Raw genomic sequence first — 24,732 nt, 5'->3', positions numbered from 1 at the left:
CTAACTGACATAAAGGCTTGGATGACCAGTAACTTTTTACTTTTAAACTCGGAGAAAACAGAAGTCATTATATTTGGGCCTAAAAATCTCAGAAATAACTTTTCTAAAATTATAGCTACTCTAGATGGCATAGCCCTGGCCTCCAGCACTACTGTAAAAAACCTTGGAGTTATTTTTGACCAGGACATGTCCTTTAACTCACACATAAAACAAATTTCTAGAACTGCATTCTTTCACCTGCGCAACATTTCCAAAATTAGGAACATCCTGTCTCAAAATGATGCAGAAAAACTAGTCCATGCATTTGTTTCCTCAAGGCTAGATTACTGTAACTCATTACTATCTGGATGTCCTAATATCTTAATAAAAAGCCTCCAGTTAATCCAGAATGCCACAGCCAGAGTCCTGACAGGAACTAGCAAGAGAGATCATATTTCTCCTATATTGGCTTCTCTTCATTGGCTCCCTGTAAAATATAGAATAGAATTTAAAATCCTTCTTCTCACATACAAATCCCTTCATAATCAAGCTCCTTGATACCTTAAAGACCTCATAGTACCATATTATCCCAATCGACCACTTCGCTCTCAGAGTGCAGGCCTACATGTGGTTCCCAGAGTTCTCAAAAGCAGAATGGGAGGCAGAGCCTTTAGCTATCAAGCTCCTCTCCTGTGGAACCAGCTCTCAGCCTGGGTTCAGGAGGCAGACACTCTCTGTACTTTTAAGGCTAGACTTAAAACCTTCCTCTTTGACAAAGCATATAGTTAGGGCTGGCTTCAGGCAACCCTGAACCATCCCTTAGTTAGTTATGCTGCTATAGGCCTAGACTGGCCGAGGACCATCGGTGCACTGAGCTCCCCTACCCTAACCCCCCCCTTCTCTCCCACAACATGTATATTCCACCATTGAATGTTACTAACCTTGTGCTCTCTCTCTCCCCTAGTTTGTGCTCTCTCCCTCCCTCTCTCTCTATTCTCTCTGTACCTTCTGCAGGTGTCCCTGGTCCTGGAGCTGTTTATCGCTGATGTGCAGTTACTGGCCCCACCAACTTGCAGTGTCTATTTGTTGTTTATTGTTGCTGTTCTTTTCTCTCTGCTCTATCCACTCACCCCAACCGGTCGAGGCAGATGGCCGCCCAAACTGAGCCCGGTTCTGCTGGAGGTTTTTTTCTTCCGTTAAAGGGAGTTTTTTCCTCTCCACTGTCGCCAAGTGCTTGCTCATAAGGGAATTGTTGGGTTTTTAGTTTTAGTTTTTGTAAAGTGCCTTGAGATGATTTGTATTGTGATTTGGCGCTATACAAATAAAATTGAATAGAATTGAACTGAATTATTCTGTGGCTGAATGAACTTCCCATTCTCCACAGTTCCTCATGAAGTGGGTGGGCAGGATTGTCCAGTATGGAGTTTATTTTGTCCACCATCCTCCTCTCTGCCACAGCCTCAAGACTGTCCAGTTCCAGTCCAACAACAGATTTTGCCTTCCTGATCAACTTATTTAGTCTGTTGGCCTCACCAGCCTTGATGCCACCTCCTCAGCACACAACTGCAAAGAATAGTGCACTCGCTACTACAGACTGATAGAACATCTTCAGCAGCTTGTTGCACACACCAAAAGAACAGAGTCTCCTGAGGAAGAACAATCTGCTCTGTCCTTTCTTGAAGAGTGCATCTGTATTGTTTGACCAGTCCAGTTTGTTGTTAATGTGGACTCCAAGGTATTTGTAGGAGTCCACAATCTCTACTTCGTCTCCAAGGATGGAGACTGGGACTGGGGTCTTCCTGTTCTTCCTAAAGTCCACCACCAGTTCTCTGGTTTTCTTGATATTGAGCTTGTTAGGTAAATTCTTTTAACAAATAGAGTCAGAGGACGAACTTCGGTAAGATTATATAGAAGTTTTACTTGCAAGGAGTAACAGTCACACAGCACCTTGGTACAGCATGAGGATCACTGGCTGCTTGCAGCCTAACACATCAGTTTTCATGGAAATACAAAAGGGAGAGGATTTATCACAGAAAGACATCTGGGCCCTTATCAAATAGTCAAGGTTAGAGCAAACTCGGCTCACTGAGAGCAACAATTATATTTCCACAATACACAATAGGCCCTATTCAGAAGTGTTTCAGTTATAGTAAAGTAAGGTAGATCAGGTCATAGGAGGGTAAACCTTTTAATTTCTCTAACAGAGCTTTAGACAGTTGTTACACCAATCAACAAAGCTTTTTATCAAGTGTCTGTATTCCTCATCGTTATTATTGTTGATGCATCCAATGATTGAAGAGTCATCAGAGAACTTTTGGAGGTGACAGGTTCCTGAGTTGTAGAGGAAGTCTGAGATGTAGAGTGTAAACAGAAATGGTGCTAGTACAGTTCTTTGAGGTGCACCGGTGCTGCTCATCACCACATCAGATATGCAGCCATCTAAGCGAACAAACTGTGGCCGCCCAGTGAGGTAGTCTTTGATCCACTCCACCATATCTGCGGGAACTTCCATATCCTGCATCTTTGCACTTAGCAGGTGGGGCTGAATAGTGTTGAAAGCACTTGAAAAGTCAAAAAACATGACTCTCACAGTGTTGCTCTGCCTCTCTAGATGGGAGTATGCTCTGTGCATTAAGAAGATGATGGCATCTTCCACTCCGATGTGTTCTTGATATGCAAACTGCAGGGGGTCCAGAAATTCAGACATTTGGGACCTCAGGTGTTGCAGGACCAGTCTCTCAAACACTTTCATGACATGTGATGTTAGCGCTACTGGTCTGAAGTCACTAAGGGTACTGGGACGGGTTCTTTTTGGTAATGGGACAATACAGGAAGTTTTCCATAACTTAGGCACCTTTTTGAGCCTCAGAGAGAGGTTGAAGAGTTTCTGAAAAACCTCTGCAAGCTGTCCAGCACACACCTTAAGTACTCTGGGACTGAACTCATCTGGTCCTTTTGCTTTGTTGGCCTTCAGTTTAGCTAGTTCCTTCCTCACCTGTTCTGTGGAAAAGGCTGGGCCTGTGTATTGTGTTGATGAGGAGTCAGATGATGAGGGCAGGGGAGGAGGTATTGGAGGTGAGGTATACTTCAATGTTATATGGCTGCTGATAGAGGAGATGGCATCAGTGGGCAATGGGGAGGCAGCATTGGTAGAGATGTTGGGTGGGGTGATGTGAAGAGACCCCAAGGCATCAGCTAAGGTGGTGTAGGGAGGAGGGATGGTGTGTGCGGACAATGGATCAGAGTAAGAAGCAGAGGTGGTGTCAAAGCTATTAAAGAACAGGTTAAGTTCATTAGCAAACTTTGAGTCTCCTTCCACAGCAGTGTGTGACTTCTTATAACCAGTCATTATTTTCATCCCATTCCACACCTCTTTGATATTGTTCTGTCTCAACTTATGCTCTACTCTGTCTCTATAGAGCTGCTTTGCCTCCCTCAGCTTCCTCTTCAGTTCCTTCTGTGTGGCTCGGAGTTCCTCCTTGTCTCTTGCCATGAACGCCCGCTTCTTCTTATTGAGGAGGCCTTTAATGTCCTTATTTATCCATGGCTTATTATTGGGGAAACAACAAACTTTTTTGGATGGAACAATATTGTCCTCACAGAAGTGGATGTAATCAGTGATGCAGTGAGAGATGCCTTCGATGTCCTCACCATGAGCGTCCATGAAAAGGTCCCAGTTTGTAACCCTGAAGCACTCCTGCAGGGCCTCCTCAGCATCCTTTGACCAAACTTTCACATACAAGTAAGTAGTTATTTGTAGTAAGTATAATACTACAGTATTTTAGCAGCCTGTTACAGTATGCAGTAACATGGATACCCAGTACTTAGTACTTAAGTAGAAGTAGCAGTAAGTGAAATAAAACTTCAAGCCACAAACCAATTTAGTGCTTAGATCAGATAAAAGTCATTATAGTGGGAGATTTTAACATTCATGTAGATGTTGAAAATAACAGCCTCAGCATTGCATTTAATGCTATATTAGATTTAATTGGTTTCATTCAAAATGTTAATAAACCCACCCACTGTTTCAGTCACACCCTTGATCTTGTTCTGACCTTTGGCATAGAAATTGGACATCCAATAGTTTTCCCTCCAAATCCTGTTTTGTCAGATCATTCTTTAATAACTTTTGAATTTAAAATGATGGATCATGCAGCGTTTGGAAGAAAATTCCACTACAGCAGATGTTTATCCGGCAATGTTGTTAATAAATTTAAGAAAATGATTCCATCTTTATTTACATCTATGCCAAGTATAAACATAGTGGAGGGCAGCTGCTTCAATCCCACTCCCTACCAAATTGATCATATTGTTGACAGCGCCGTAACCTCACTGCGTGAAACACTTGATTCTGTGGCCCCTCTGAAAAAGAAGTTAGTGAATCAGAGGAGATTAGCCCCATGGTATAATTTACATATTCGTACTTTAAAGCAGGCATCATGAAGGCTGGAAAGGAAGTGGCATTCCACAAACTTAGAGGAAATTTTTCTAGCCTGGAAAAACAGTCTACTAACATATAAAAAAAGCTCTCTGTAAAGCCAGAACTCCATACTATTCATCACTAATAGAGGAAAATAAGAACAATCCCAGGTTTCTTTTCAGCACTGTAGCCAGGCTGACAAAAAGTCACAGCTCTGTTGAGCCCAGTGTTCCCTTAGCTCTCAGCAGTGATGAATTTATGAGTTTCTTTACAAATAAAATCACAACTACTAGAGATAAAATTCAGCAGATGCTTCCTATACCTGCAATAAATGAATCTTCTACTACAGTAGCTCTTGAATCATCTGTAGGACCTCAGTTATATTTAGACTGCTTCTCTCCCATAGATCTCTCTGAATTTACATCAGTAGTTGCTTCATCGAAATCGTCAACCTGTCTCTTAGACCCCATCCCGACTAGACTGCTTAAAGACACCCTGCCATTAATGAACTCATCTTTATTAGACTTGATAAATTTATCTCTAGTATCAGGCTACGTACCACAGGCCTTTAAGACTGCAGTAATCAAACCTTTACTCAAAAAGCCTAGTCTTGATCCAGGAGTCTTGGCTAATTATAGACCAATATCCAACGTACCATTTATTTCTAAAATCCTAGAAAAAGCTGTTGCTAAGCAGCTATCAGACCACTTACACAGGAATGAACTATTTGAAGATTTTCAATCAGGATTTAGAGCACATCATAGTACAGAAACAGCACTGCTAAAAGTTAGCAACGATCTTCTCTTAGCCTCAGATAATGGACTTGTTACTATACTTGTCCTCCTAGAACTTAGTGCTGCATTCGACACCATTGACCACAACATCTTATTACAAAGACTGGAGCATGTGACAGGTATCAGAGGAACAGCGTTAAAATGGTTCCAATCCTATTTATCGGACAGATTCCAGTTTGTTCATGTTCATGATGAACCTTCCACACGAACAAAAGTTAGTCATGGAGTTCCACAAGGCTCTGTGCTAGGACCGATTCTGTTCACCCTGTACATGCTTCCTTTAGGATATGTCATTAGGAAGCACTCTATTAATTACCACTGCTATGCAGATGACACTCAGTTTTATCTATCTATTAAACCTGTTAACACAAACCAGTTAACCAGACTTCAAGCCTGTCTAACTGACATAAAGGCCTGGATGACCAGTAACTTTTTACTTTGAAACTCAGAGAAAACAGAAGTCATTATATTTGGACCAAAAAATCTCAGAAATAACTTTTCTAAAATTATAGCTACTCTAGATGGCATAACCCTGGCCTCCAGCACTACTGTAAAAAACCTTGGAGTTATTTTTGACCAGGACATGTCTTTTAACTCACACATAAAACAAATCTCTAGAACTGCATTCTTTCACCTGCGCAACATTTCCAAAATTAGGAACATCCTGTCTCAAAATGATGCAGAAAAACTAGTCCATGCATTTGTTTCCTCAAGACTAGATTACTGTAACTCATTACTATCTGGATGTCCCAATATCTCCATAAAAAGCCTCCAGTTAATTCAGAATGCCGCAGCCAGAGTCCTGACAGGAACTAGCAAGAGAGATCAATTTCTCCTATACTGGCTTCTCTTCATTGGCTCCCTGTAAAATACAGAATAGAATTTAAAATCCTTCTTCTCACATACAAATCCCTTCATAATCAAGCTCCTTGATACCTTAAAGACCTCATAGTACCATATTATCCCAATCGACCACTTCGCTCTCAGAGTGCAGGTCTACTTGTGGTTCCCAGAGTTTCCAAAAGCAGACGGAGGCAGAGCCTTTAGTTACCAAGCTCCTCTCCTGTGGAACCAGCTCCCAGCCTGGGTTCAGGAGGCAGACACTCTCTGTACTTTTCCGAGGGATTATTAGACTGATTTGTGTCTGACACATCGGTGCACTGAGCTCCCCTACGGGGGTTAGGGTAGGGGAGCTCAGTGCACCGATGGTGATGGATGCCAATGTGTGGAGGTTCATCACGGCCTGCACGGTCTGCGCCCAGAGCAAGGTTTCCCACCGTCGGGTGGCGGGACTACTTCACCTCCTGCCAGTTCCATCTCGGCCCTGGTCGTTGGGGGTTTCGGTGAGTCTTTCCTCGGGGTTTCACCCACCACCTAATGGACAGTGTGAATGGGCAGCTCACACTGCTTGACCGCCACCAACCCCACGTCTTGGAGTTCCATGCTTCCGTGGGTTGAATATGCCCATAATTCGCAACTCTGCTCTGCCATCGGGGTGACCCCTTTCGAGGCCTCAATCCACCACTTTCCCCTCCCAGGAGACGGACGTTCCCTTCAAATCTAGTTCTCTCAGCTAACTGAAGGAAATCTTTTTCTCAGATCGCCAGCTCCACCTCACCACCTATGTCTTCAGACAGTTGTCTCCACTATTCGCCAGTGGGCTGTTTTTGGACTTGCCATCTCACTCCTGCTCCACGGTCCATAGAACCCTCCTCGATGCGGGATTTTCGGTGTTGCTCGCCAACCCTTCAGCTCAATCCAAAATAAACTCTGTAATTTGGTATCTGCATGTGGGTCCGCATATTTCAGACGCACACACCGCATGACAGAAACTTTGGAAGGTCATTTTGCCAAGAAGCAAACTAAAGTCATTACTTTTCCATCACTTAAGTATTTCACTTTTAGATGAGATGATATGAGATAAACTTTATTAATCCCCAAAGGGAAATTCATGTATTTTATACAATTTAAATTTTATTTAAATATTTATAGAAATTTGTACTCCACATTACAGAAAAATATTCTAGTTTTTAGTCTATTAACAGATATAGTTAACTTTTAAAATTCTATTTAAAATCATATTGAAATTATAACTATATAATGCATTGCCACAGACTAAATTATCAACCACCACAAAACCACTCACAAGGGCTCTGCAGTGAGTACTTTCTTAAAATGTAATTGGATCAATAAATATACTAATATAAAATATATATATATATATTTTTTAATATTTTTATTATTTATAATTTCAAATTGCCTTTTCTTTTAGTAATGGCCTGATAATATTTAGAGGTAGATTCAATTCAAATAATTATGCAGTTTCACATTTCTCTGAATTTTATCTTTAATCAACCTCTTAAAATTTATTTCTGGGTAAACCTTTGTAAGAAACCATCCTTTTAAATTTTTAAAATGTCTCTAGTTTTTCCCACACTTTACCAATATAATTCTGACTTTATGCAACTTTCTCTCACGTGTTTACCTGTCGTAATGTGGAGGGACACATCAGAACTGTTTGCACTGCTAATATTAATTCCCAGCAGAGCTTTCCATTCAGCTGGCACAGCTTGTTCTGCCAATACACGACACCAGCTCATTGCCAGGGAGCCTGCAGGGGATGCATTTAAAGGAGCACTCCCACAGCGAAGTGAGGCTTCATAAGTGCACTCCAGAGAGAGCAGTGGGCGTGCACGCTTAACATTGTTTCTCACCATAAAGCCTCTCCTGAGTAGACATTAATGGTACATGTGTGTGTATGAGCTTGTTGTAATGTGTCTGTGTGGGCAATAAGCAAATGCAGCAATTCTTTTCATCTACCCATTTGTACTATATGTAACAAATAAGATATGTAGATAAAACTAAACCACATGAACCTTCACATGGCAGGTATGTCTTTGTTCCTAGGCTCATGAATATCTGAAAGCATCAATTATTAAAATCATCAGAGGTAAAAAAGAGCATTTTCTTTCTCACGGAAATGATAAAATCATTAGTGTTGCTGTACTCTACCTCGTTGTGTTTTCTGGCTGAGTTGAGGCCCCGGGATCCTGTGGATCCTCTGGACGAGGAGCTTCCTGTGGTTGAGCAGTTACTGGACATCTGACTCCTGGACAGGTAGCCAGCCTTACTACCATACAGCATCATCTCCTCATCTGAGAAGGCATTGGCAAAGAAAAGAAGAAGTGATGAATACTGAAAGCCTTCAGCTAGCTGCTTTAGAGACTACATGGTGGTGCTTTAGAGACTAAATGATGGTCTTACTGAAACCTGGCAGCAGCAGGATGAATATAGAACGAAGCACAGGTCGAGGTGGAGTAATAGCTGCAATCTTCCACTCAAACTTATTATTAAACTTTCATCCTCAGAACAGTTATAACTCATTTGAGAGCCTCATTCTTAGTCTCTCACATCCAAACTGGAAAACACAAAAACCAGTTCTACTTGTCATTGTGTACCATCCACCTTACTCCCGTCCGACCCCCGTGCCAAGTTTTTAACTGACTTTCCAGACTTCCTGTCAGATAAAATTAATGCGCTATACAAATAAAATTTGTATAGCACCAAATCACAATACAAATCATCTCAAGACACTTCACAAAAACAAAAAACCCAACAAATCCCTTATGAGCAAGCACTTGGTGACAGTGGAGAGGAAAAACTCCCTTTAACGGAAGAAAAAACCTCCAGCAGAACCAGGCTCAGTTTGGGCGGCCATCTGCCTCAACCGGTTGGGGTGAGTGGATAGAGGAGAGAGAAAAGAACAGCAACAATAACAACAAATAGACACTGCAGGTTGGTGGGACCAGTAACTGCACATCAGTGATATACAGCTCCAGGACCAGGGACACCTGCAGAAGGTACATGTGACGTGACATCTCCTCATACTTACACAGAGTAAAAATGGAGGCAGAAAGTCAAAAGACAGCAGAGATCAAGCACTTGTTGAAATGCATAAGATCAGAAAATTTGTATTTGCCCATACTGGCTCATGGAATAAAGAAAGGTTGTTAGCTGCAATAGCTTTCCAAATAAAAGATGTGAGTACAAATGTGGCCACATTTTTTATTGTTCTCTTAAAAGCTGTTATTTTCTGCTAGAGGAAGGAATTATGAAGTAATTGTTGATTTACTAAACCAAACTTTGTGTTTTCATTGATGGTAACTTGTGATGTTTGTGTCTCCACTCACCATCAAGCCCTAATGTGTAACATAAGAGGAGGAAATACTGCAGTGCAGCAGCAGGGAATGATACAGCAGAAATATGGAATGGCCTACTGGTTACTATGATACACAACAGAGATTTCTCTTTTTTACAAGCAGTAAAATAATTTAGGTACACAAACTCCCTATCCTAAATTGGATTCTGCTAACGTTAAACTAAATGACTGAAATGCCGCACACAGAACTTTGTCTTACTGTCGGCATGTCTTTGTCCTGAGCCTTTTCGCTGGTGGCTGCTGTTGCTGTATTCGCTCCTCTCCAGGGAGGACAGAGCTCTGTTTGCCACACTGTTGGTCTCCATGCACCCTTGAGCATCCTGCAACCTGTCCTCCTCTGGGGGTGGCTCCGGAGGGGGGGGGCAGGTCTAAACAGAGAGAGAGTTGAAGGGAAAAGTATGCATGAAGAATGTGTGAGTTTAAAGCATAAGGAAGATCATTTTTACTGCCTTTTCAGGGGAGCAATATTAGTGTAGGATTCCATTACGAAGCAGTACAGCTTTATAATGCTTAAAAAAAGAGAGTATTTTGTTTTTGCTGAGAAAACCCAAGGGACTAGTTATAATGTTATGTCATGTGCTCTTTGGTTTCAACAACTGGTTTCAAGGTTGCTGGATTCACAGTGCTGCATGACTTTAGCGTGTCTTTTCCAGTCTGTTTGTAAGGTTGTAACTGAGTAAACATATGGTGTGTCCAGAAAAAACAATCTGTAAACTAAGATTACAAGCCCAAAGTTATGTACAGTATATAATCAGGAAATCTAGCCCCACATCTCATTTTTGAGTTGTAAATATTCAATCAAAAATGGTGTTGTAAAATATGTGCAGCATGTGTATGTGCTAGATCATGATGATGCGTCTTTATTTACTCTATTCCCACTTTACTCAGGGGATAAATTAAATAATAATCACAGAAGGTACCAAGGAAAAAAATTTTTCTTTTATGGAGCAGAGTTGCATGTTTGTCTTTTGAGAACATCTGAAACATGACTGTCCTCCAGTGTCACTGTCAGTCATCAAAAAAGAGCTCTATTTTAATGATGAACTATTTATTGTTTAGGTGATTTAATACATTTAATGTCAATTGTGAAAAAAAAAAAAAATCCAAACATTATCCCCCCATTCCCTGATATGAACCTCTTTGAATCCAAACTCAAATCTACTCACCTCCTTGTATATCTCTTCTGTATGCTGAACTCTTAAACACCTTTTTTTTCATTCGGGATTTTTGGCTGGTAGGAGTGCACGCATCTGCTGGGGATGAGTGGCTGTGAACTGCATGAGTGAAAGGGACAGGACAATCATCACAAAGTCCACAGTGGACATACAATATTGGGTGTACTGGATGCACTGATACAGTAGACAAACACAGTGTAGACATGTATGTTCATGCATGATCTTGTTTACTAATGAGCTTTGTATCTTTGTGTTTCCTGCAGACTTGTATGCATGAGCACAGCACTTTACCGGGTGTAGTCATGCTGCCGTTGTCTTCATTCAGAGTTGGGCCCTGGCTGTGAAGGCAACGATGGGCAGGACCTTGGCACTGCAGCGTGCCAACTTCTGATGAGCTGTGATGCTGTTGGCCTGAAAGATTGGGGTTGGACTGAGTGAGTGCTGGGCTTGGAGCCTGGGGAACTGGCACTGGACCACAGGGTAACCTTCTGCTGTGGGAAGCAAGGGCAACATGTCACTGGAGAGAACAAATCAGTGGAATGTGAAGCTAAATCTCTGGTTCATAGTGAGGAAAAACATATAGCTGGTTATTTTTCTTTTCTCTGTTTGACATTTTGCCCTATTATGATTTAAAATATTTCCTGCTTCACTGTTTTTTAGACCCACATCCCACAGACCTGTCCACGCTCTTCCTGCTCTCTCCCAACTTGGCGTTTATGCTCAGGTCAGGAGCAGTCGGCAGAAATTTCATGAATAAACCCTTTAGCATTACTCACTTCAATCACATTCCACCTACCACCAGTACCCTTAACTTACGACACATATACCCTTAAACCCAGAGTCCTACTTACCCTGTAGATGCGCTGCCGACGACTAACTCACGGGACGTTCCCGATGTACTGACGCCTACCCCGACTGAGATATGCTGTTTTTTACTGAAAGCAGCCGCGCTCTGCCCTTCAACAGACATTTGCCTACCATCATCTCGTGCACACCATGGATCGAGCTCGAGGTGTGCTGCTAAATAGTGGGAATCAAATGGCATCGGTGCCGCCCGTGTTAATAAGGGGGTAGTTAATAGTGGTGGTTAATGAGCGTAAGTGAGTCACGTGTTAAACGGGACTGTCGGGAATGGATCGTGAGTCAAAGGGCAGATAGCGGCAGTGAAATTTTGCCTCCGGACTCATTGCCGACCTGATGCCGTTCTGGTTCACGCTCTAACCGATCAATTACGCTTAACTTCCGTCCCATTCCCCTTTCGCTTCCGTGCTTCTTGACCCATTCCCACTCTACTGGCTCTCTGTGGAGGTCGGGGAGAAGTTTTTCAGCCGGTTCAAAGACAGCTCTTGCTGATTAAGGTCGGGAGTAGAGCAGGAGTGTGTGGAATGTGGGTATAAACAACTAGTTTGATATCTGGTACATGTGGATCAGTAAAAACTGCTGCTGTAAAAATAAAATAAAAAAACACGTCGATGTAATAAAGAGGTTTATGTTCTCCCTGTGCTTGTGTGGGTTTTCTCCAGGTACTCTGGTTTCCTCCCACAGTCCAAAAATATGTATTTCAGGTTGATTGGTGACTCTAAATTGCCCATAGGAGTGAGTGTTTAGACCGATTCTTTCCCATAGATCTCTCTTTATTAGACTTGGTAAATGTATCTCTAGTATCAGGCTATGTACCACAGGCCTTTAAGACTGCAGTAATCAAACCCTTTACTCAAAAAGTCTTGATCCAGGAGTCTTGGCTAATTATAGACCAATATCCAACCTGCCATTTATTTCTAAAATCCTAGAAAAAGCTGTTGCTAAGCAGCTATCAGATCACTTACACAGAAATAAACTATTTGAAGATTTCCAATCAGGATTTAGAGCACATCATAGTACAGAAACAGCACTGTTGAAAGTTACCAACAATCTTCTCTTAGCCTCAGATAATGGACTTGTTTCTATACTTGTCCTCCAGAGACCTTAGTTTTGTGCGAAGTCCAAGTGACACAGTAACAGAAATTGTACATTTGCTTGCACTACTGACCACAGCATATTATTACAGAGACTGGAGCATGTGACTGGTATCAGAGGTACAGCATTAAAATGGTTCCAATCCTATTTATCAGACAGATTCCAATTTGTTCATGTTCATGATGAACCTTCCACACATACAAAACTTAGTTATGATGTTCTACAAGGTTCTGTGCTAGGGTTGATTCTTTTCACCTTACACATGCTTCCCTTGGGCAATGTTATTAGGAAGCTGGCCCTGGTTCTGCTGGAGATTAAAGGAGCACTCCCACAGGGAGGGAGTGAGGTTTTTTCTGTTAAAGGGAGTTTTTTCACTCCAATGTTACCAAGTGCTGCTCATAAGGGATTTGTTGGGTTTTTGTAAAGCCCCTAGAGATTATTGTATTCTGATCTGGTGATATACAAATAAACTTAATTGAACTGAAAATTAAAATAAACAGTGGAAAATGTCCATCTATTAATTAAGCAGTAAACAGTGGAAACGGGAAACGACAAATGAACCGTCCTTCCACAGAGCAGAATGGAGGCTCACCTTTGGTAAATGTGATCAGCAGATGCAATTTTGTTGTTCAGGGTTATGTTAGTGTGTTTTAAAAAAAAAGTATATTTCTTAAATTAAAATGAAAACATTCATACAATGGACTCAACAGCAATGTCAGGTGCCATAGTATGCCAAGCTCATTCACACACCGTGACAACTGATGGCCATCCTGTTGGTTGATGCGGTGGAGGTCATGGGAGACACGGGTCTCCTCATGGGGCGATGGGGTGAGTGTGGCCGTTGACTGGTGACTGTAGGAGGTGGTCGGGGAGGAGATGTTATTTCTCTGCAGAGGAGATGTGCCATCATCGCAGCCTTCCATCAGGTAGGTCCTCTCTGGGAGGGGAGGACACCACTCCTCTTCCGAGCTGCACAGGTAGACAAAAAGAGTTGGATGATAGATCCCTATGTGTGCATCTTTATGTGTTCTTCAAAGATATCATTGAGGGCAGCCTGTTTGCTCACTCCTGCCTACAAATGCAGCCCGCCGTGAGGCTAGTTAAAGATTAATGCTGTTCTTTCAGGCTTGACTCATATCAGAAGGCATTGCCATTGGCAAAACTGCAGGAGGCTAAGCTTCCACTTGGGTAGGATTGCTGCTACACTTAACACTCAATGATAGTATTGCTCTCAGGTTGCAAAGAGCAACTGGTAAGGTTGAACACAGCTAATTATGTTTTAAGGGCTGGAAAAACAGCTAAATCACTAAAGCAATTGACCAAGGCCAGGTTAATTGAGTTGTTAAAGCCAGAGGCATGAGAACTGTGTTGGATTTGATACTTAATGTGTCTGTTAGTGGTGACAGTAAGTCTAAATGATGATGTAGCTCTGAAATACTAATTTATACAGATGTGTGCTTGAAAAAGAGAAGGGCTAAAAGGCTGACTCACCCTATGTCCATGTCCTCATGCTCTGGGGGCTGGTCGTCATGCTCACACTGTTCCAGTTCTCCAATGGGGGGAGGTGGGGGCAATGCCTCCATCCAGGTCAGAGATGGGGTCTTGACAGCTTTACCCATCACTTTCTGCTTGGGCTTACCTATACAACAGACAGAGAGGGAAACACAGTGGTTTGAGCTGATTCTTCATGAGCATAATTTGACACATATCCTGGCAGGCCAGTGGCTGAAAGATAACCTGGCTATGAGTGAACTGCAAAATGGGGCTGCAACATGAGAATTTTAGAAGAACTATTTCCTTGACCTTTCTATCAACCTCCTTTTCCCATTGTATTGCACTGCCATTTAAAGTCAAGTTTTGTTATTGATAGAGCACATTTAAAAAGAATGGGTGGTGCAGTAGCTGTGTGTCCTGGGTCTGAGCCCGAGGCAAACCTGGACCTTTTTGAGTGGAGTTTGCATGTTGTCGCCATATCTGTGTGGGTTTTCTCCAGGTTCCTCCCACAGTCCAAACATAGGGTTGACTGGACACTGATTTAGGCAATGAGTGGATGGCTCAATTTAAAAACAACTAACTGTCTATAGACAAGTTAGAAACAAAATATAAGTTATGAAATTAAGGTCTGCAATTATTTTGTTAATTAATTTGTCATTCGTTATGTACTGTATTCATCCATCCATCCATCCATCTTCTATACTCGCTTTTTCCTGAAAGCCAGGGACACGGGGATCTGCTGGAGCCCATCCCAGCCCTCTCTCGGGTGAAAGGCAGGGGTACACCCTGGACAGGTCACCAGTCCATCACAGGGCCTACTGCATTCATTATGCATAAAATTTCAGAATTTAGTAAAAAAAAGTTCCTAAAATCCATGACTATATTTTTAAGTCACAACCAACAATTCAATTCAATTCAACTCAATTTTATTTGTATAGCGCCAAATCACAATACAAATCATCTCAAGGCACTTTACAAAAACTAAAACTAAAAACCCAACAAATCCCTTATGAGCAAGCACTTGCCGACAGTGGAGAGGAAAAACTCCCTGTAATGGAAGAAAAAACCTCCAGCAGAACCGGGCTCAGTTTGGGCGGCCATCTGCCTCGACCGGTTGGGGTGAGTGGATAGAGGAGAGAGAAAGGAACAACAGTCCAAAATGCTAAACTACTCAGATTATAATACCAAAAACAGCTGAGGTCCTCACAATTAAGAAACTCATATTAGGTATCTTTGTTGGAAAAAAAAAAAAAAAAATGATCTGGAGGTGGAACAGGACCTGAAACATTGGAGATATAGAGTGATGCCAGAAAAGGCACAAGCAGTGCACCTAAACCCACAGTGTGCTGGTTCTGGTGGAAAACTGCAACAATAAGGTTTGTGCACACAATACAGATGTAGGAGATTGAGTTATTGGTGTTTGCTAACCATTGCAGCGCTCTGGCTGGGCGTACTGAGCACCAGAGGGCCCTGGCTGGTTGATCCAATGTCCATCATCCTGCTGCTCGCTGCTGTGGGCTAGCGCCTGAGGCTGGCTGTTGAAGGGCATGATGGAAGTGGAGGCATAGGGGGTGGTGGAGGAATTTTGAGCATAGGTGAAGCTGTGCAGGTCCTCACTGGTGGCATCTATTGTGCTGTAGATAGGACCTTCAGTGGAACCACCCATGCTGTACTTCTCTGTCTGATTCAGGTAGTTGGAGATACCAGCTTCTACACAGAGATGAAGATTATATTTAGCACAGTGTGTTTGCTTTGTTAGAAGCTTTGGTTTCTAGTGCCTCTACTTATGTTACATGATATATCAGCTTAATAAAATCTGCCACAACAGCTGTTATATAAGTACAACAACACAAAGATCTACCAGAGTATTGTATGTAATCAGTATCCTACCATTGTAGTATCTCTCAGTTGTGTCATGGTTGGTAGTGCAGCAGTTGACTGCTTCTTTACCACTGTGGACCAGGTTGGTGGTGGGCCAAGAGTCTGCCAGCCATGGGTAGTTGCCCATGCTGCCTCCCAGCATGCCAGGCCTACAGAGACATTCTGGCATTAATTTAAGACAACAGCGATGACCATTCAAATGGTCTGCAAAGAAAGAGTTGCACATATAGACAGTGAGAAACATTTACAACTATCAATCCGGTGTGTAGATGACAGTAAATTTTAAAGCGACACATGCCAGACAATACAGACACAAAACATAACATAAATGTAGCATATAATTTAATTACCTTCCATTGATCCCAGAGCTTTCTCCATGAGGAAAACCGACTGCAGAAGTAAGAAAGTGAGGGTAATAAAGATGGGTAAACTGACTCATGCATATTACATTTCACGGCCTACTTCGCCTTTATTTTGTCTTTTCATTCACTTAAGACTGAGCTTAAATTATTCAAGATCAGCTACTGTCCCTTTCACTGACATGTTTCTATCCTCCTCCTAAAAAGAATTTACAAAATGTAATGCTTCCACATATGTTAAAGTAGTGGAAATAGCTAAAAAGAAAATTACTAAACAATTACTCAAGGTCAGCTTTAACCAGTGAGGGTGACATTTTCACTATTTTAAATGTTCATTTTATAAATGCTCTAGGTCAAAAAAAGTATTAAATATTCCACTCGAGGTAATGTACATAACTTCCATCCTAAATGCAAAGTACCATCCCAGATAGCAGACAAAGACTCTCAGGTATGTGACAATATATAATTCCACAGTCATTCTGCCTGACCTGCTGGCGTGTAGGCGAAGGAGGCAGTGTAGTGGCTCAGCTCCTTCCGCTTCTTGCGCCTGCAGTAGATCCAGACACTGAAGCCCATGAGGATAACCCAGCAGGCTCCACCAATGCCTGCGATGAACGCTGGCTGCTTTACTACGTCTGTAATTTGTTCTGCCAGACTTATGGTGCTCTCTTCACTGTTGTTGCTGGTGCCACTGTCCCCTCCACCGGGCATGGAGGGATGTTCAGCTGGCAGCTCTGAGGGAGAGGGCAACATAAGATCAGAAGGAACAGATGATTTAACCATATTCTTTGGTGAACTGTCATTCTTGTTCTGTACATTCAGTGTATTTCAGTATAATTTTTAGGTTTGATGTTTTAAGGATTTAATATTTTAAAGCTTATCTTAGAAACCTATACAAACCTATCAATTATTATTTAAGTTTCTGGGACTTATCCTTTGAGAAACATGAATGTGGCCATCAGATAGTCGTGGTTGTCAAGACATTACAATCAAAATCAAAAATCATAGTGGCAAAAAAGTAAAGTCAGTGGATTAGGAAGGTGAAGAGAGTTCATCTTTTGGTCTAAGTAAAAATGTAAATTCCATGTAATAGGTGTTCATATATTTTCAGGCTGGACCAAGTCTTAAATTTGATAGCATGGCAAAAAAATCTAACATTAATAAAAAAACATGCTAACATTATTTTGAAATTAACTAATTTCTCCTTTACTGCATAGTGGCCTCTTTGACAGCTGTGTTTCTGATCGTGCACTCACTGAAGAGCACTGACACCGGCTGACTGCGAGCACCGACACCAGCGCTAGTCACCGCTGCCACCTCCACCTGGTACAGCACACTGGGCATCAGGCCTTTCAGCACTGTGGACAACGTGTTTCCGTCCACTGTCTTGTTGATGTAGTAGCGCGTCTGGTTGTCTCTGCTGCTGCCCACACACCAAACCTGTTGGGACATACAACACTGGCAATGAATTTGTTCTGCAGCTGCGTTCTATTTGCTTTAGCATGGCTTTAATAAAGGAAATCTCCTTAGTTTTAACATTCTCTGCATTAGGTGTTTTGTGTGAAATGAAGGTGAGCCCTACTGTATACAGTGTTTTTGGTGTTTCCTTCAGATAAACTTGCTCACATACCAAACATGTGACATGACTCAGCTAATGTGTGTTTACCCTGTACTCCTGGATGATGCCATTGTGCATCTCACTAGGTGGAGGCTCCCAGGAGACACTGATGCTGGAGCTGTTACTTAGCTTCACTGTTGCCACTGTAACAGCTTGGGGTGGGGCACTGGGGACTGTGAGTGGAAGGCAGTGGAAAACATTTAAATCATCAACAGATTGATTATGGCAAAACGGATTGCGTAACAATTAACAAGTGACTAAAAATGATTTAGATCACAAAAAACACATTTCAAGCAATAAAAATGACATAAAAGAAATCATCAAGCATGAAAGCAGCAGGAGGAGAAATAAAGCTTTCTCAAGTGCTGTTGAGAACTGAGTTTTTTTTTTTTTGGTCTAGGATAAGCTGTTCAGGTAAGGTCAATCTAAAGTGCTGATGCTAAAAATAATATCTGCTCACTTGTTTTTAATCTAGACCAACCAATATAAACCTGCTGAGGACCTCAGTCTCAAGTTAGATTGGATTTTATCAGAATATAAATCAATACAAATTAACCCAAATTGAGAAGGACATAAGATTAAACCCGAAATAAACATAATGAACAGCCAAATTCAAGGATCCACAATGTTGAAGAAAACCCAAATCTAGTTTAAACGATGTTTTCTATGAATCCCTCCCTGGAACAGAATTCTTACCTTCTTCTGGGGTTCGAACCAGTAACGTTCGGCTGTCCTTGCCCTGGAATTCATCAAAATAGGGACGAATCTTTATCTCATAGTCAGTTCCTTTGAGCAGGCTGGTGAGGACAGTGCTGCGTTCGGAGGGGGAGTTGATATCCTGAAGAAGCCAGGTTCCCTCACTGGGTCGGTAGAATAGACGGTAGCCCTGGACATACTGAGACTGACGGTCAACCTGAAAAAATTCAGATCGGCATCAAGGGAAAATGAGAAAAGATAACAGAGGAGAGACTTGCAGATAAAGTCAAAACCTTGGCTAAGTAAAGCAAAGTTTAGAGGCACTCACAGTCCAGGACACCCGGATGGAAGCTGTTGTGAGTGTGACAGGCTCTTGAAGCTGGACCGCCACCTCTCCCAGCTCCCTCTGCACCTGCCTGTGGTCCACTCCCTGACCTGTCGGACTCACATCTGTGGAAAAAAAAACCCCACACATATTCACTTCTCCTCAGCGTGCTAAAATTAATTCATTAGCACATGCTGTGGTATTTTTCACTCTTGTGGATATGAGTCATGTTTTACTTGATTGAGAGGCAGGCAGACCTTGCGTCCTGACAGGCTCAGAGATGGGGCTTGGGTCACTCAAGCCGTAGGGGTTGACTGCTCGGACAATGAATAGATAAACGGTATTGGGGAGAAGGCTGGTGATTGTGTGTGTTTCCATTTTAACCATGTCAGCTACAGTCTGCCATGTGCTCCCTGCTGATTGGCTGTTGAAAGACACAAGAAAAAAAAACTGTTCAGTTTCTGGCAACAAGATATTAACCATCCACACTTTCAGTCTGCTTTCCATGGGTTCTGACAGCCAGTGATCTCTATACATTTACCTTCATACCAAGACTTGTGCAACAGTAACACAAGGAAGATGTTACTGAGAAGAAAGTATGTAAGTATTACTTCAGTTGCAGTCAAAATTATTCAACCGCCATTGTTTGTGTTTTGTGTATAGCCAAACCTTGCAATGAACAATCAAACAACTACAAATTAAACTGCTCAACACAATTTGTTCCACAACACAACACACAACACAAAATGCAACTCTTAATGACTTCTGCAGTCTCAAATTTATTCAGCTACATGAATAAAATCCCTTATAAGAGCACACATTTGTAAGGCGTGATTGGGAGGAACGGTGTCCCCGATCTGAACCCGAGTGGTGTTGTTGTTGGACTTCTGTGCTAGTCACAGTTTGTCAATAACAAACAGCAAGACGCCCTAGGCCGGAGGTCGATGATCAACTTTGTAGTCATGTCATCTGTACGGTGAGGGTCTGTTGGGAATGTTTGGCCGAATCCTCTGTCAGAGGGGTCTTTAATTCCCACCTCCAAGAGAGCTTCAACCAGATCCTGAGGGAGGCTAGGAGCTGTGGCCGTAAGGTCTCAGGGACCTGTCATGGCGGAAATCCCCGAACCTGGTGGTGGATGGAAGCGATGCCATCAAGCTGAAAAAGGAGTCCTACAGAGCTTGGTTGGCTTGTGGGACTCTCAAGGCAGCCGACGGGTACCGCCGGGTCAAGCGTGCTGCAGCCCAGGCAGTGACAGCGGCAAAATTTCAGGTATGGGAGGAGTTTGGTGAGGCCATAGAGAAGGACTACTGGTCGGCCCTGAAGATATTCGGGAAAACCGTCCGGCGTCTCAGGAGGGGGAAGCAGTGGTCTGCCAACACTGTTTACAGTGGAGGTGGGGAGCTGCTGACCCCAACTGGGGATATTGTCGGATGAGATCCACCCCCGGTACCTCAAGTCTCTGGATGTTGTTGGGCTGTCATGGCTGACACGCCTGTGCAACATTGCATGGCGTTCGGGGACAGTACCCCTGGATTGGCAAACCGGGGTGGCGGTCCCTCTTTTTAAGACGGGGACTAGAGGGTGTGTTCCAACTATAGAGGGATCGCCCTCCTCAGCCTCCCTGGGAAGGTCTATGCCAGGGTGCTGGAGAGGAGTATCCGGCCGGTGGCCGAACCTCGGATCCAGGAGGAACAATGCGGTTTCCGTCCCGGTCGTGGAACACTGGACCAGCTCTATACCCTCTTGAGGGTGCTCGAGGACTCATGGGAGTTTGCCCAACCAGTTCATATGTGCTTTGTGGACTTGAAGGAGGCATTCAACCAGGTCCCTCGTGACATCGTGTGGGAGGTGCTCCAGGAGTATGGGGTCCGAGGCCCTTTGCTAAGGGCTATCCGTTGTCTGTACAAACGGAGCAGGGGCTTCGTTCGCATTGCCGGTAGTAAGTCAGACCTGTTCCCAGTACACGTTGGACTCCAGCAGGGCTCCCTTTGTCACCGTTTCTGTTCATTATTTTTATGGACAGAATTTCTAGGCACAGCCAGAGGCAGGAGGGAGTCCAGTTTGGGGACCACAGGATCTCGTCTCTGCTTTTTGCAGACAATGTTGTCCTGGTGGCTCCATCGAGCCAGGACCTCCAGATTGCGTTGGGGCGGTTTGCAACTGAGTGTGAAGCGGCACCTCCAAGTCTGAGACCATGGTACTCAACTGGAAAAAGGTAGCTTGCCATCTCCAGGCCAGGGGAGAGATTCTGCCTCAGGTGGAGGAGTTTAAGTATCTTGGGGTCTTGTTCACGAGTGAGGGAAGGACAGATCGCGAGATTGACAGACGGATCGGGGCATCGGCAGCAGTAATGTGGTCAGTGTACAGGTCCGTTGTGGTCAAGAAGGAGCTGAGCTGAAAGGGGAAGCTCTCAATTTACCTGTCATCTACGTTTCTATTCTCACCTATGGTCATGAGCTTTGGGTCATGACGAAAAGGACAAGATCTCGGATACAAGCGGCTGAAATGAGCTTCCTTGGCAGGGTGGCCGGACACTCTCTTAGAGATAGGGTGAGGAGCTCGGTCACCCGGGAGGAGCTCAGAGTAGAGCCGCTGCTCCTCCACATCGAGAGGAGTCAGCTGAGGTGGCTCGGGCATCTGTTCCGGATGCCTCCTAGGGGCCTCCCTGGGGAAGTGTTCCAGGCATGTCCCACCAGGAGTAGGCCCCGTGGAAGACCCAGGACACGCTGGAGGGACTATGTTTCCTGGCTGGCCTGGGAACACCTCGGTGTCCCCCTCAGAAGAGCTGGAGAAAGTGTCCAGGGAAAAGGAATTCTGGGTATCCCTGCTTAGGCTACTGCCCCCGCGACCTGGCCCCGGATAAGCGGAAGAAGATGGATGGATGGATAGCTGAGTGTCCTAAACCGTTCACTGAGTGCATTATATAGTGACTGAGGGGTTAGAGACTAGGGTGGACATTCGGACACAGCCAATATCAGGTGTTGTCTCAAGCATACCTGATGCAATTAATTTTATTAGTTGATGCAACACCTGATGCAACTAATAAAATTAGTTGCATCAGGTGTTGCATCAGGTGTGGTTGAGATAGAACACATCAAATAACTAAATGGCTCTGTAGAGTGCCATGATTGCATGTTACAAATGCAATTAAAAACTGAAGAGAAGACATCACTGCCTTTCACAAACAAGGAAAAGGATACAAAAAGGTAATGAAAGCAGTGGGTGGTGAAGCATATATTGTACTGAAAAGAACACTAAAATGAAGTGTGGTGGTAGCTCGGTAAGATGGATTCATTCAAGTTTCAGGACCTCCAAGGAGAAAAAGTCATGCTGTGAGGGCATCATTGGACCTTCCAACACAATAATGATGACAGCTCAAAGTGCACCAGGGTTTGGTTCGAAGAAGGTGTGTGCAGCACCCAAAATCAAGAATATCATAATCATAATATCAAGAATATCAACTGGAGGCTAAGATTCCTAAGGAACACTGCCAGAAGGTGATGTCTGGCTATACATCATATTTGCAGCAGGTTGTAACAGCAAAAGAATGCTCTCCTAAGTACTTAAAGATGCTTGCAATCAAAGGGTTTAGATGTCATTAAAAGTTGCATTTTGTGTTGAAGTAGGAGGAAAACTACTAGTGGTGTTGAGCCTTTTGATTTAGTTTGATTAGTTCATTGCAAACAACTAAAAGTTTGTAACTTTTGCCAATACACCGATTTTGCAATGGGGCTTGAGTGCATCTGTAATTATTATTATATGTGCATTAATTTGAGAGCAGCAGAATTTGACTTTTGGAGGTGCAGCTAGTTTATCTTTTATATAAGGGTGCAACTAATGATTATTATGCAACTCAATCTTAACATGTACAGTAACTAGTAGGAATACAGTTGTCAAATACTTGTAGAATTCCTCATGAGTGCAATTATAAGAGAAAAGAATAAATTAAATAAAAAATCTGAAATTTGAATGTAACTGAGTACAGCACACAGCGCAAACAGCTGTGTGTGTCTGCACCAAGTTCATACTGCATTCAGCAGTGCTTTACAGTGCTGATTTGTTGTGTGGTTAGACAATTAACCAATGCATGGGTAGTTCTGGAGGCAATAGCAGGATCTATTTTTAGCATCCTCTGATATTGTTTATCTGGTAAACAATAGGAGATGTGAGCAAAGGCACAAAGAAGTTTGTGCTCACTAGAAGATTTCCTCCCAAAGACACAATTTGCTATTCTGATGAATAATAATAATAATGAGACTTGCACGAAGGCACAGCTGTCAACAGGAAATGAGGCCATGTTCTTGGCCTTGTAGCACTCCTTCAGATGCATTATCCCATCACCCCTCAACTCCATTCCCTCTTCATCCTGTCTCCCCTTTTCTCTCTGAATTTATTGTCACCTTGGCAGAGCAGCAATCACAAAGGCCTCCCCAACCATTTTTAGACCACCACTTTTAAACCACTTTTATATTTTGCTGAAGGGTACTATGGGGACTGTGAGGAACTAGCTTTAGCACTGAACTGCACAATTAGACCAAGGTGGAAAACGACTCATGAGTACTCCTCTCATATATGTACGTGTGCTGCCCTGTGTCACCATGTTGAGGAGATGCACAAAGGAGTCAAAGCACAAAGGAGGCAAAGTGCCTCAGGCAAGAAAATGTTATTGCAAATATCCCAGTGGTCCCCCAAGAATCAGCTTGTGTTACTTGGAAACTCAGCTGCTGCCATGGGCCATGGTATATGTCTGGATCTGATTAAGCACTGCCAGTGTTTCCCTCTTTATCAAACTGGATGGACACTTTTCCCCATAACCCTCTCTATCTGCTTCTGTAGGCCCACTCTGCTAAATCTGCTTTTCCCTGTCATGTATCTGCAGGTGGACAGATGACAGTATCTGCAGGTGGATTGAGGTTCATAAGTGTCTATGTACATGTGTGAACACCAGCACAGTTTGTAACATTTGTGTCATCCATTTGTAAGTTCTTACCTGACCAAACAGGGTTTAACAGTAACATTCATTTGGGCTCACTTTAAAAAACAGCACACAGTGAACATATTTCAATAACCAGGGCTTCAGAGAAGGTGTTTGTGGTGTCTCAAAATTAAAAGATGTCTCTCCTCACAAGTACAATATGTTTTCAGTAATTATGTATTACAGACAAAGATAAATTTGTGGCAAATGTATTTGAAATATACCGGTATAGAGGGTCCCTGACTAAAACCAAAAAATCTCATTTGTCATTGATAACAGTGAAGATGCAATGAAAGCAGGTAAACCAGGCATACGTGTGTCCACTCTTGTTTCTGCTTTTGCTGTAGCTTAGATTCGCAAAACTCACCTGAAGGCCTCAATGATGTAGGACGTGACTGCCGCTCCTCCTTCATGGGCGTTGGGTTGCCAGGTCAGAGAGACGCTGTTCTTAGACACATCTGTTACTATGGGTTTGTGTGGTGGACCTGGCAACTGGAAGGGCTCGGTGGCCTGAGCTACTGAAGTGCCCGCACTCTCTGTTGAGAGAGGAGGCAGACGAGAAGAGAGAGGAGGGAGGGTCCACATTTGATTACACTGCAATGTCTGCCTTTAGCATTACCTTTTCATAATGCTCTCTATCAAATGAGGACTGCTGCCGCAGGCTGAGTTCTTTACTTCCAACAGTCTTCACAATATTGCTTTTCACAACAACTATTAGATCTTAACCATCATGTTGCTAATAGTCAAGTAAAAACTTAGGTGTCATCAAAGCAGCTTGTTAAGTTGTTACTCCTTCATTTAATGTTACTAATGAAGTCTCTTCTATTTGAAGTATTTTATG

General features: G+C 43.0%; 1 protein-coding gene across 5 annotated transcripts in view; it reads right to left on the bottom strand.

Annotated features, from left to right (window-relative positions):
- robo3 (roundabout, axon guidance receptor, homolog 3 (Drosophila)) overlaps positions 1–24,732 on the bottom strand; it is a 95,117-nt gene that overhangs the window by 5,576 nt on the left and 64,809 nt on the right. For 2 of the 5 annotated variants that reach the window (XM_026329075.1, XM_026329077.1), the window contains 16 exons: positions 24,259–24,427; positions 19,153–19,340; positions 18,920–19,041; positions 18,592–18,808; positions 17,944–18,068; positions 17,534–17,717; positions 16,766–17,011; positions 16,269–16,308; positions 15,928–16,067; positions 15,466–15,747; positions 14,035–14,182; positions 13,294–13,512; positions 10,879–11,078; positions 10,579–10,686; positions 9,612–9,780; positions 8,206–8,348 (listed from right to left, as the gene is read on the bottom strand). In XM_026329075.1, the coding sequence (XP_026184860.1) occupies positions 8,345–8,348; positions 9,612–9,780; positions 10,579–10,686; positions 10,879–11,078; positions 13,294–13,512; positions 14,035–14,182; positions 15,466–15,747; positions 15,928–16,067; positions 16,269–16,308; positions 16,766–17,011; positions 17,534–17,717; positions 17,944–18,068; positions 18,592–18,808; positions 18,920–19,041; positions 19,153–19,340; positions 24,259–24,427 (2,561 nt within the window). In that variant the 3' untranslated portion in view covers positions 8,206–8,344. The remainder of the gene's footprint in view (positions 1–8,205; positions 8,349–9,611; positions 9,781–10,578; positions 10,687–10,878; positions 11,079–13,293; positions 13,513–14,034; positions 14,183–15,465; positions 15,748–15,927; positions 16,068–16,268; positions 16,309–16,765; positions 17,012–17,533; positions 17,718–17,943; positions 18,069–18,591; positions 18,809–18,919; positions 19,042–19,152; positions 19,341–24,258; positions 24,428–24,732) is intronic. The other 3 variants (XM_026329078.1, XM_026329079.1, XM_026329076.1) reach the window with 2 other exon arrangements.

The sequence above is a fragment of the Mastacembelus armatus genome, chromosome 14, assembly GCF_900324485.2.
Source record: "Mastacembelus armatus chromosome 14, fMasArm1.2, whole genome shotgun sequence".
NCBI lineage: Eukaryota > Metazoa > Chordata > Actinopteri > Synbranchiformes > Mastacembelidae > Mastacembelus > Mastacembelus armatus.
This window is presented reverse-complemented; position numbering and strand designations above follow the sequence as displayed.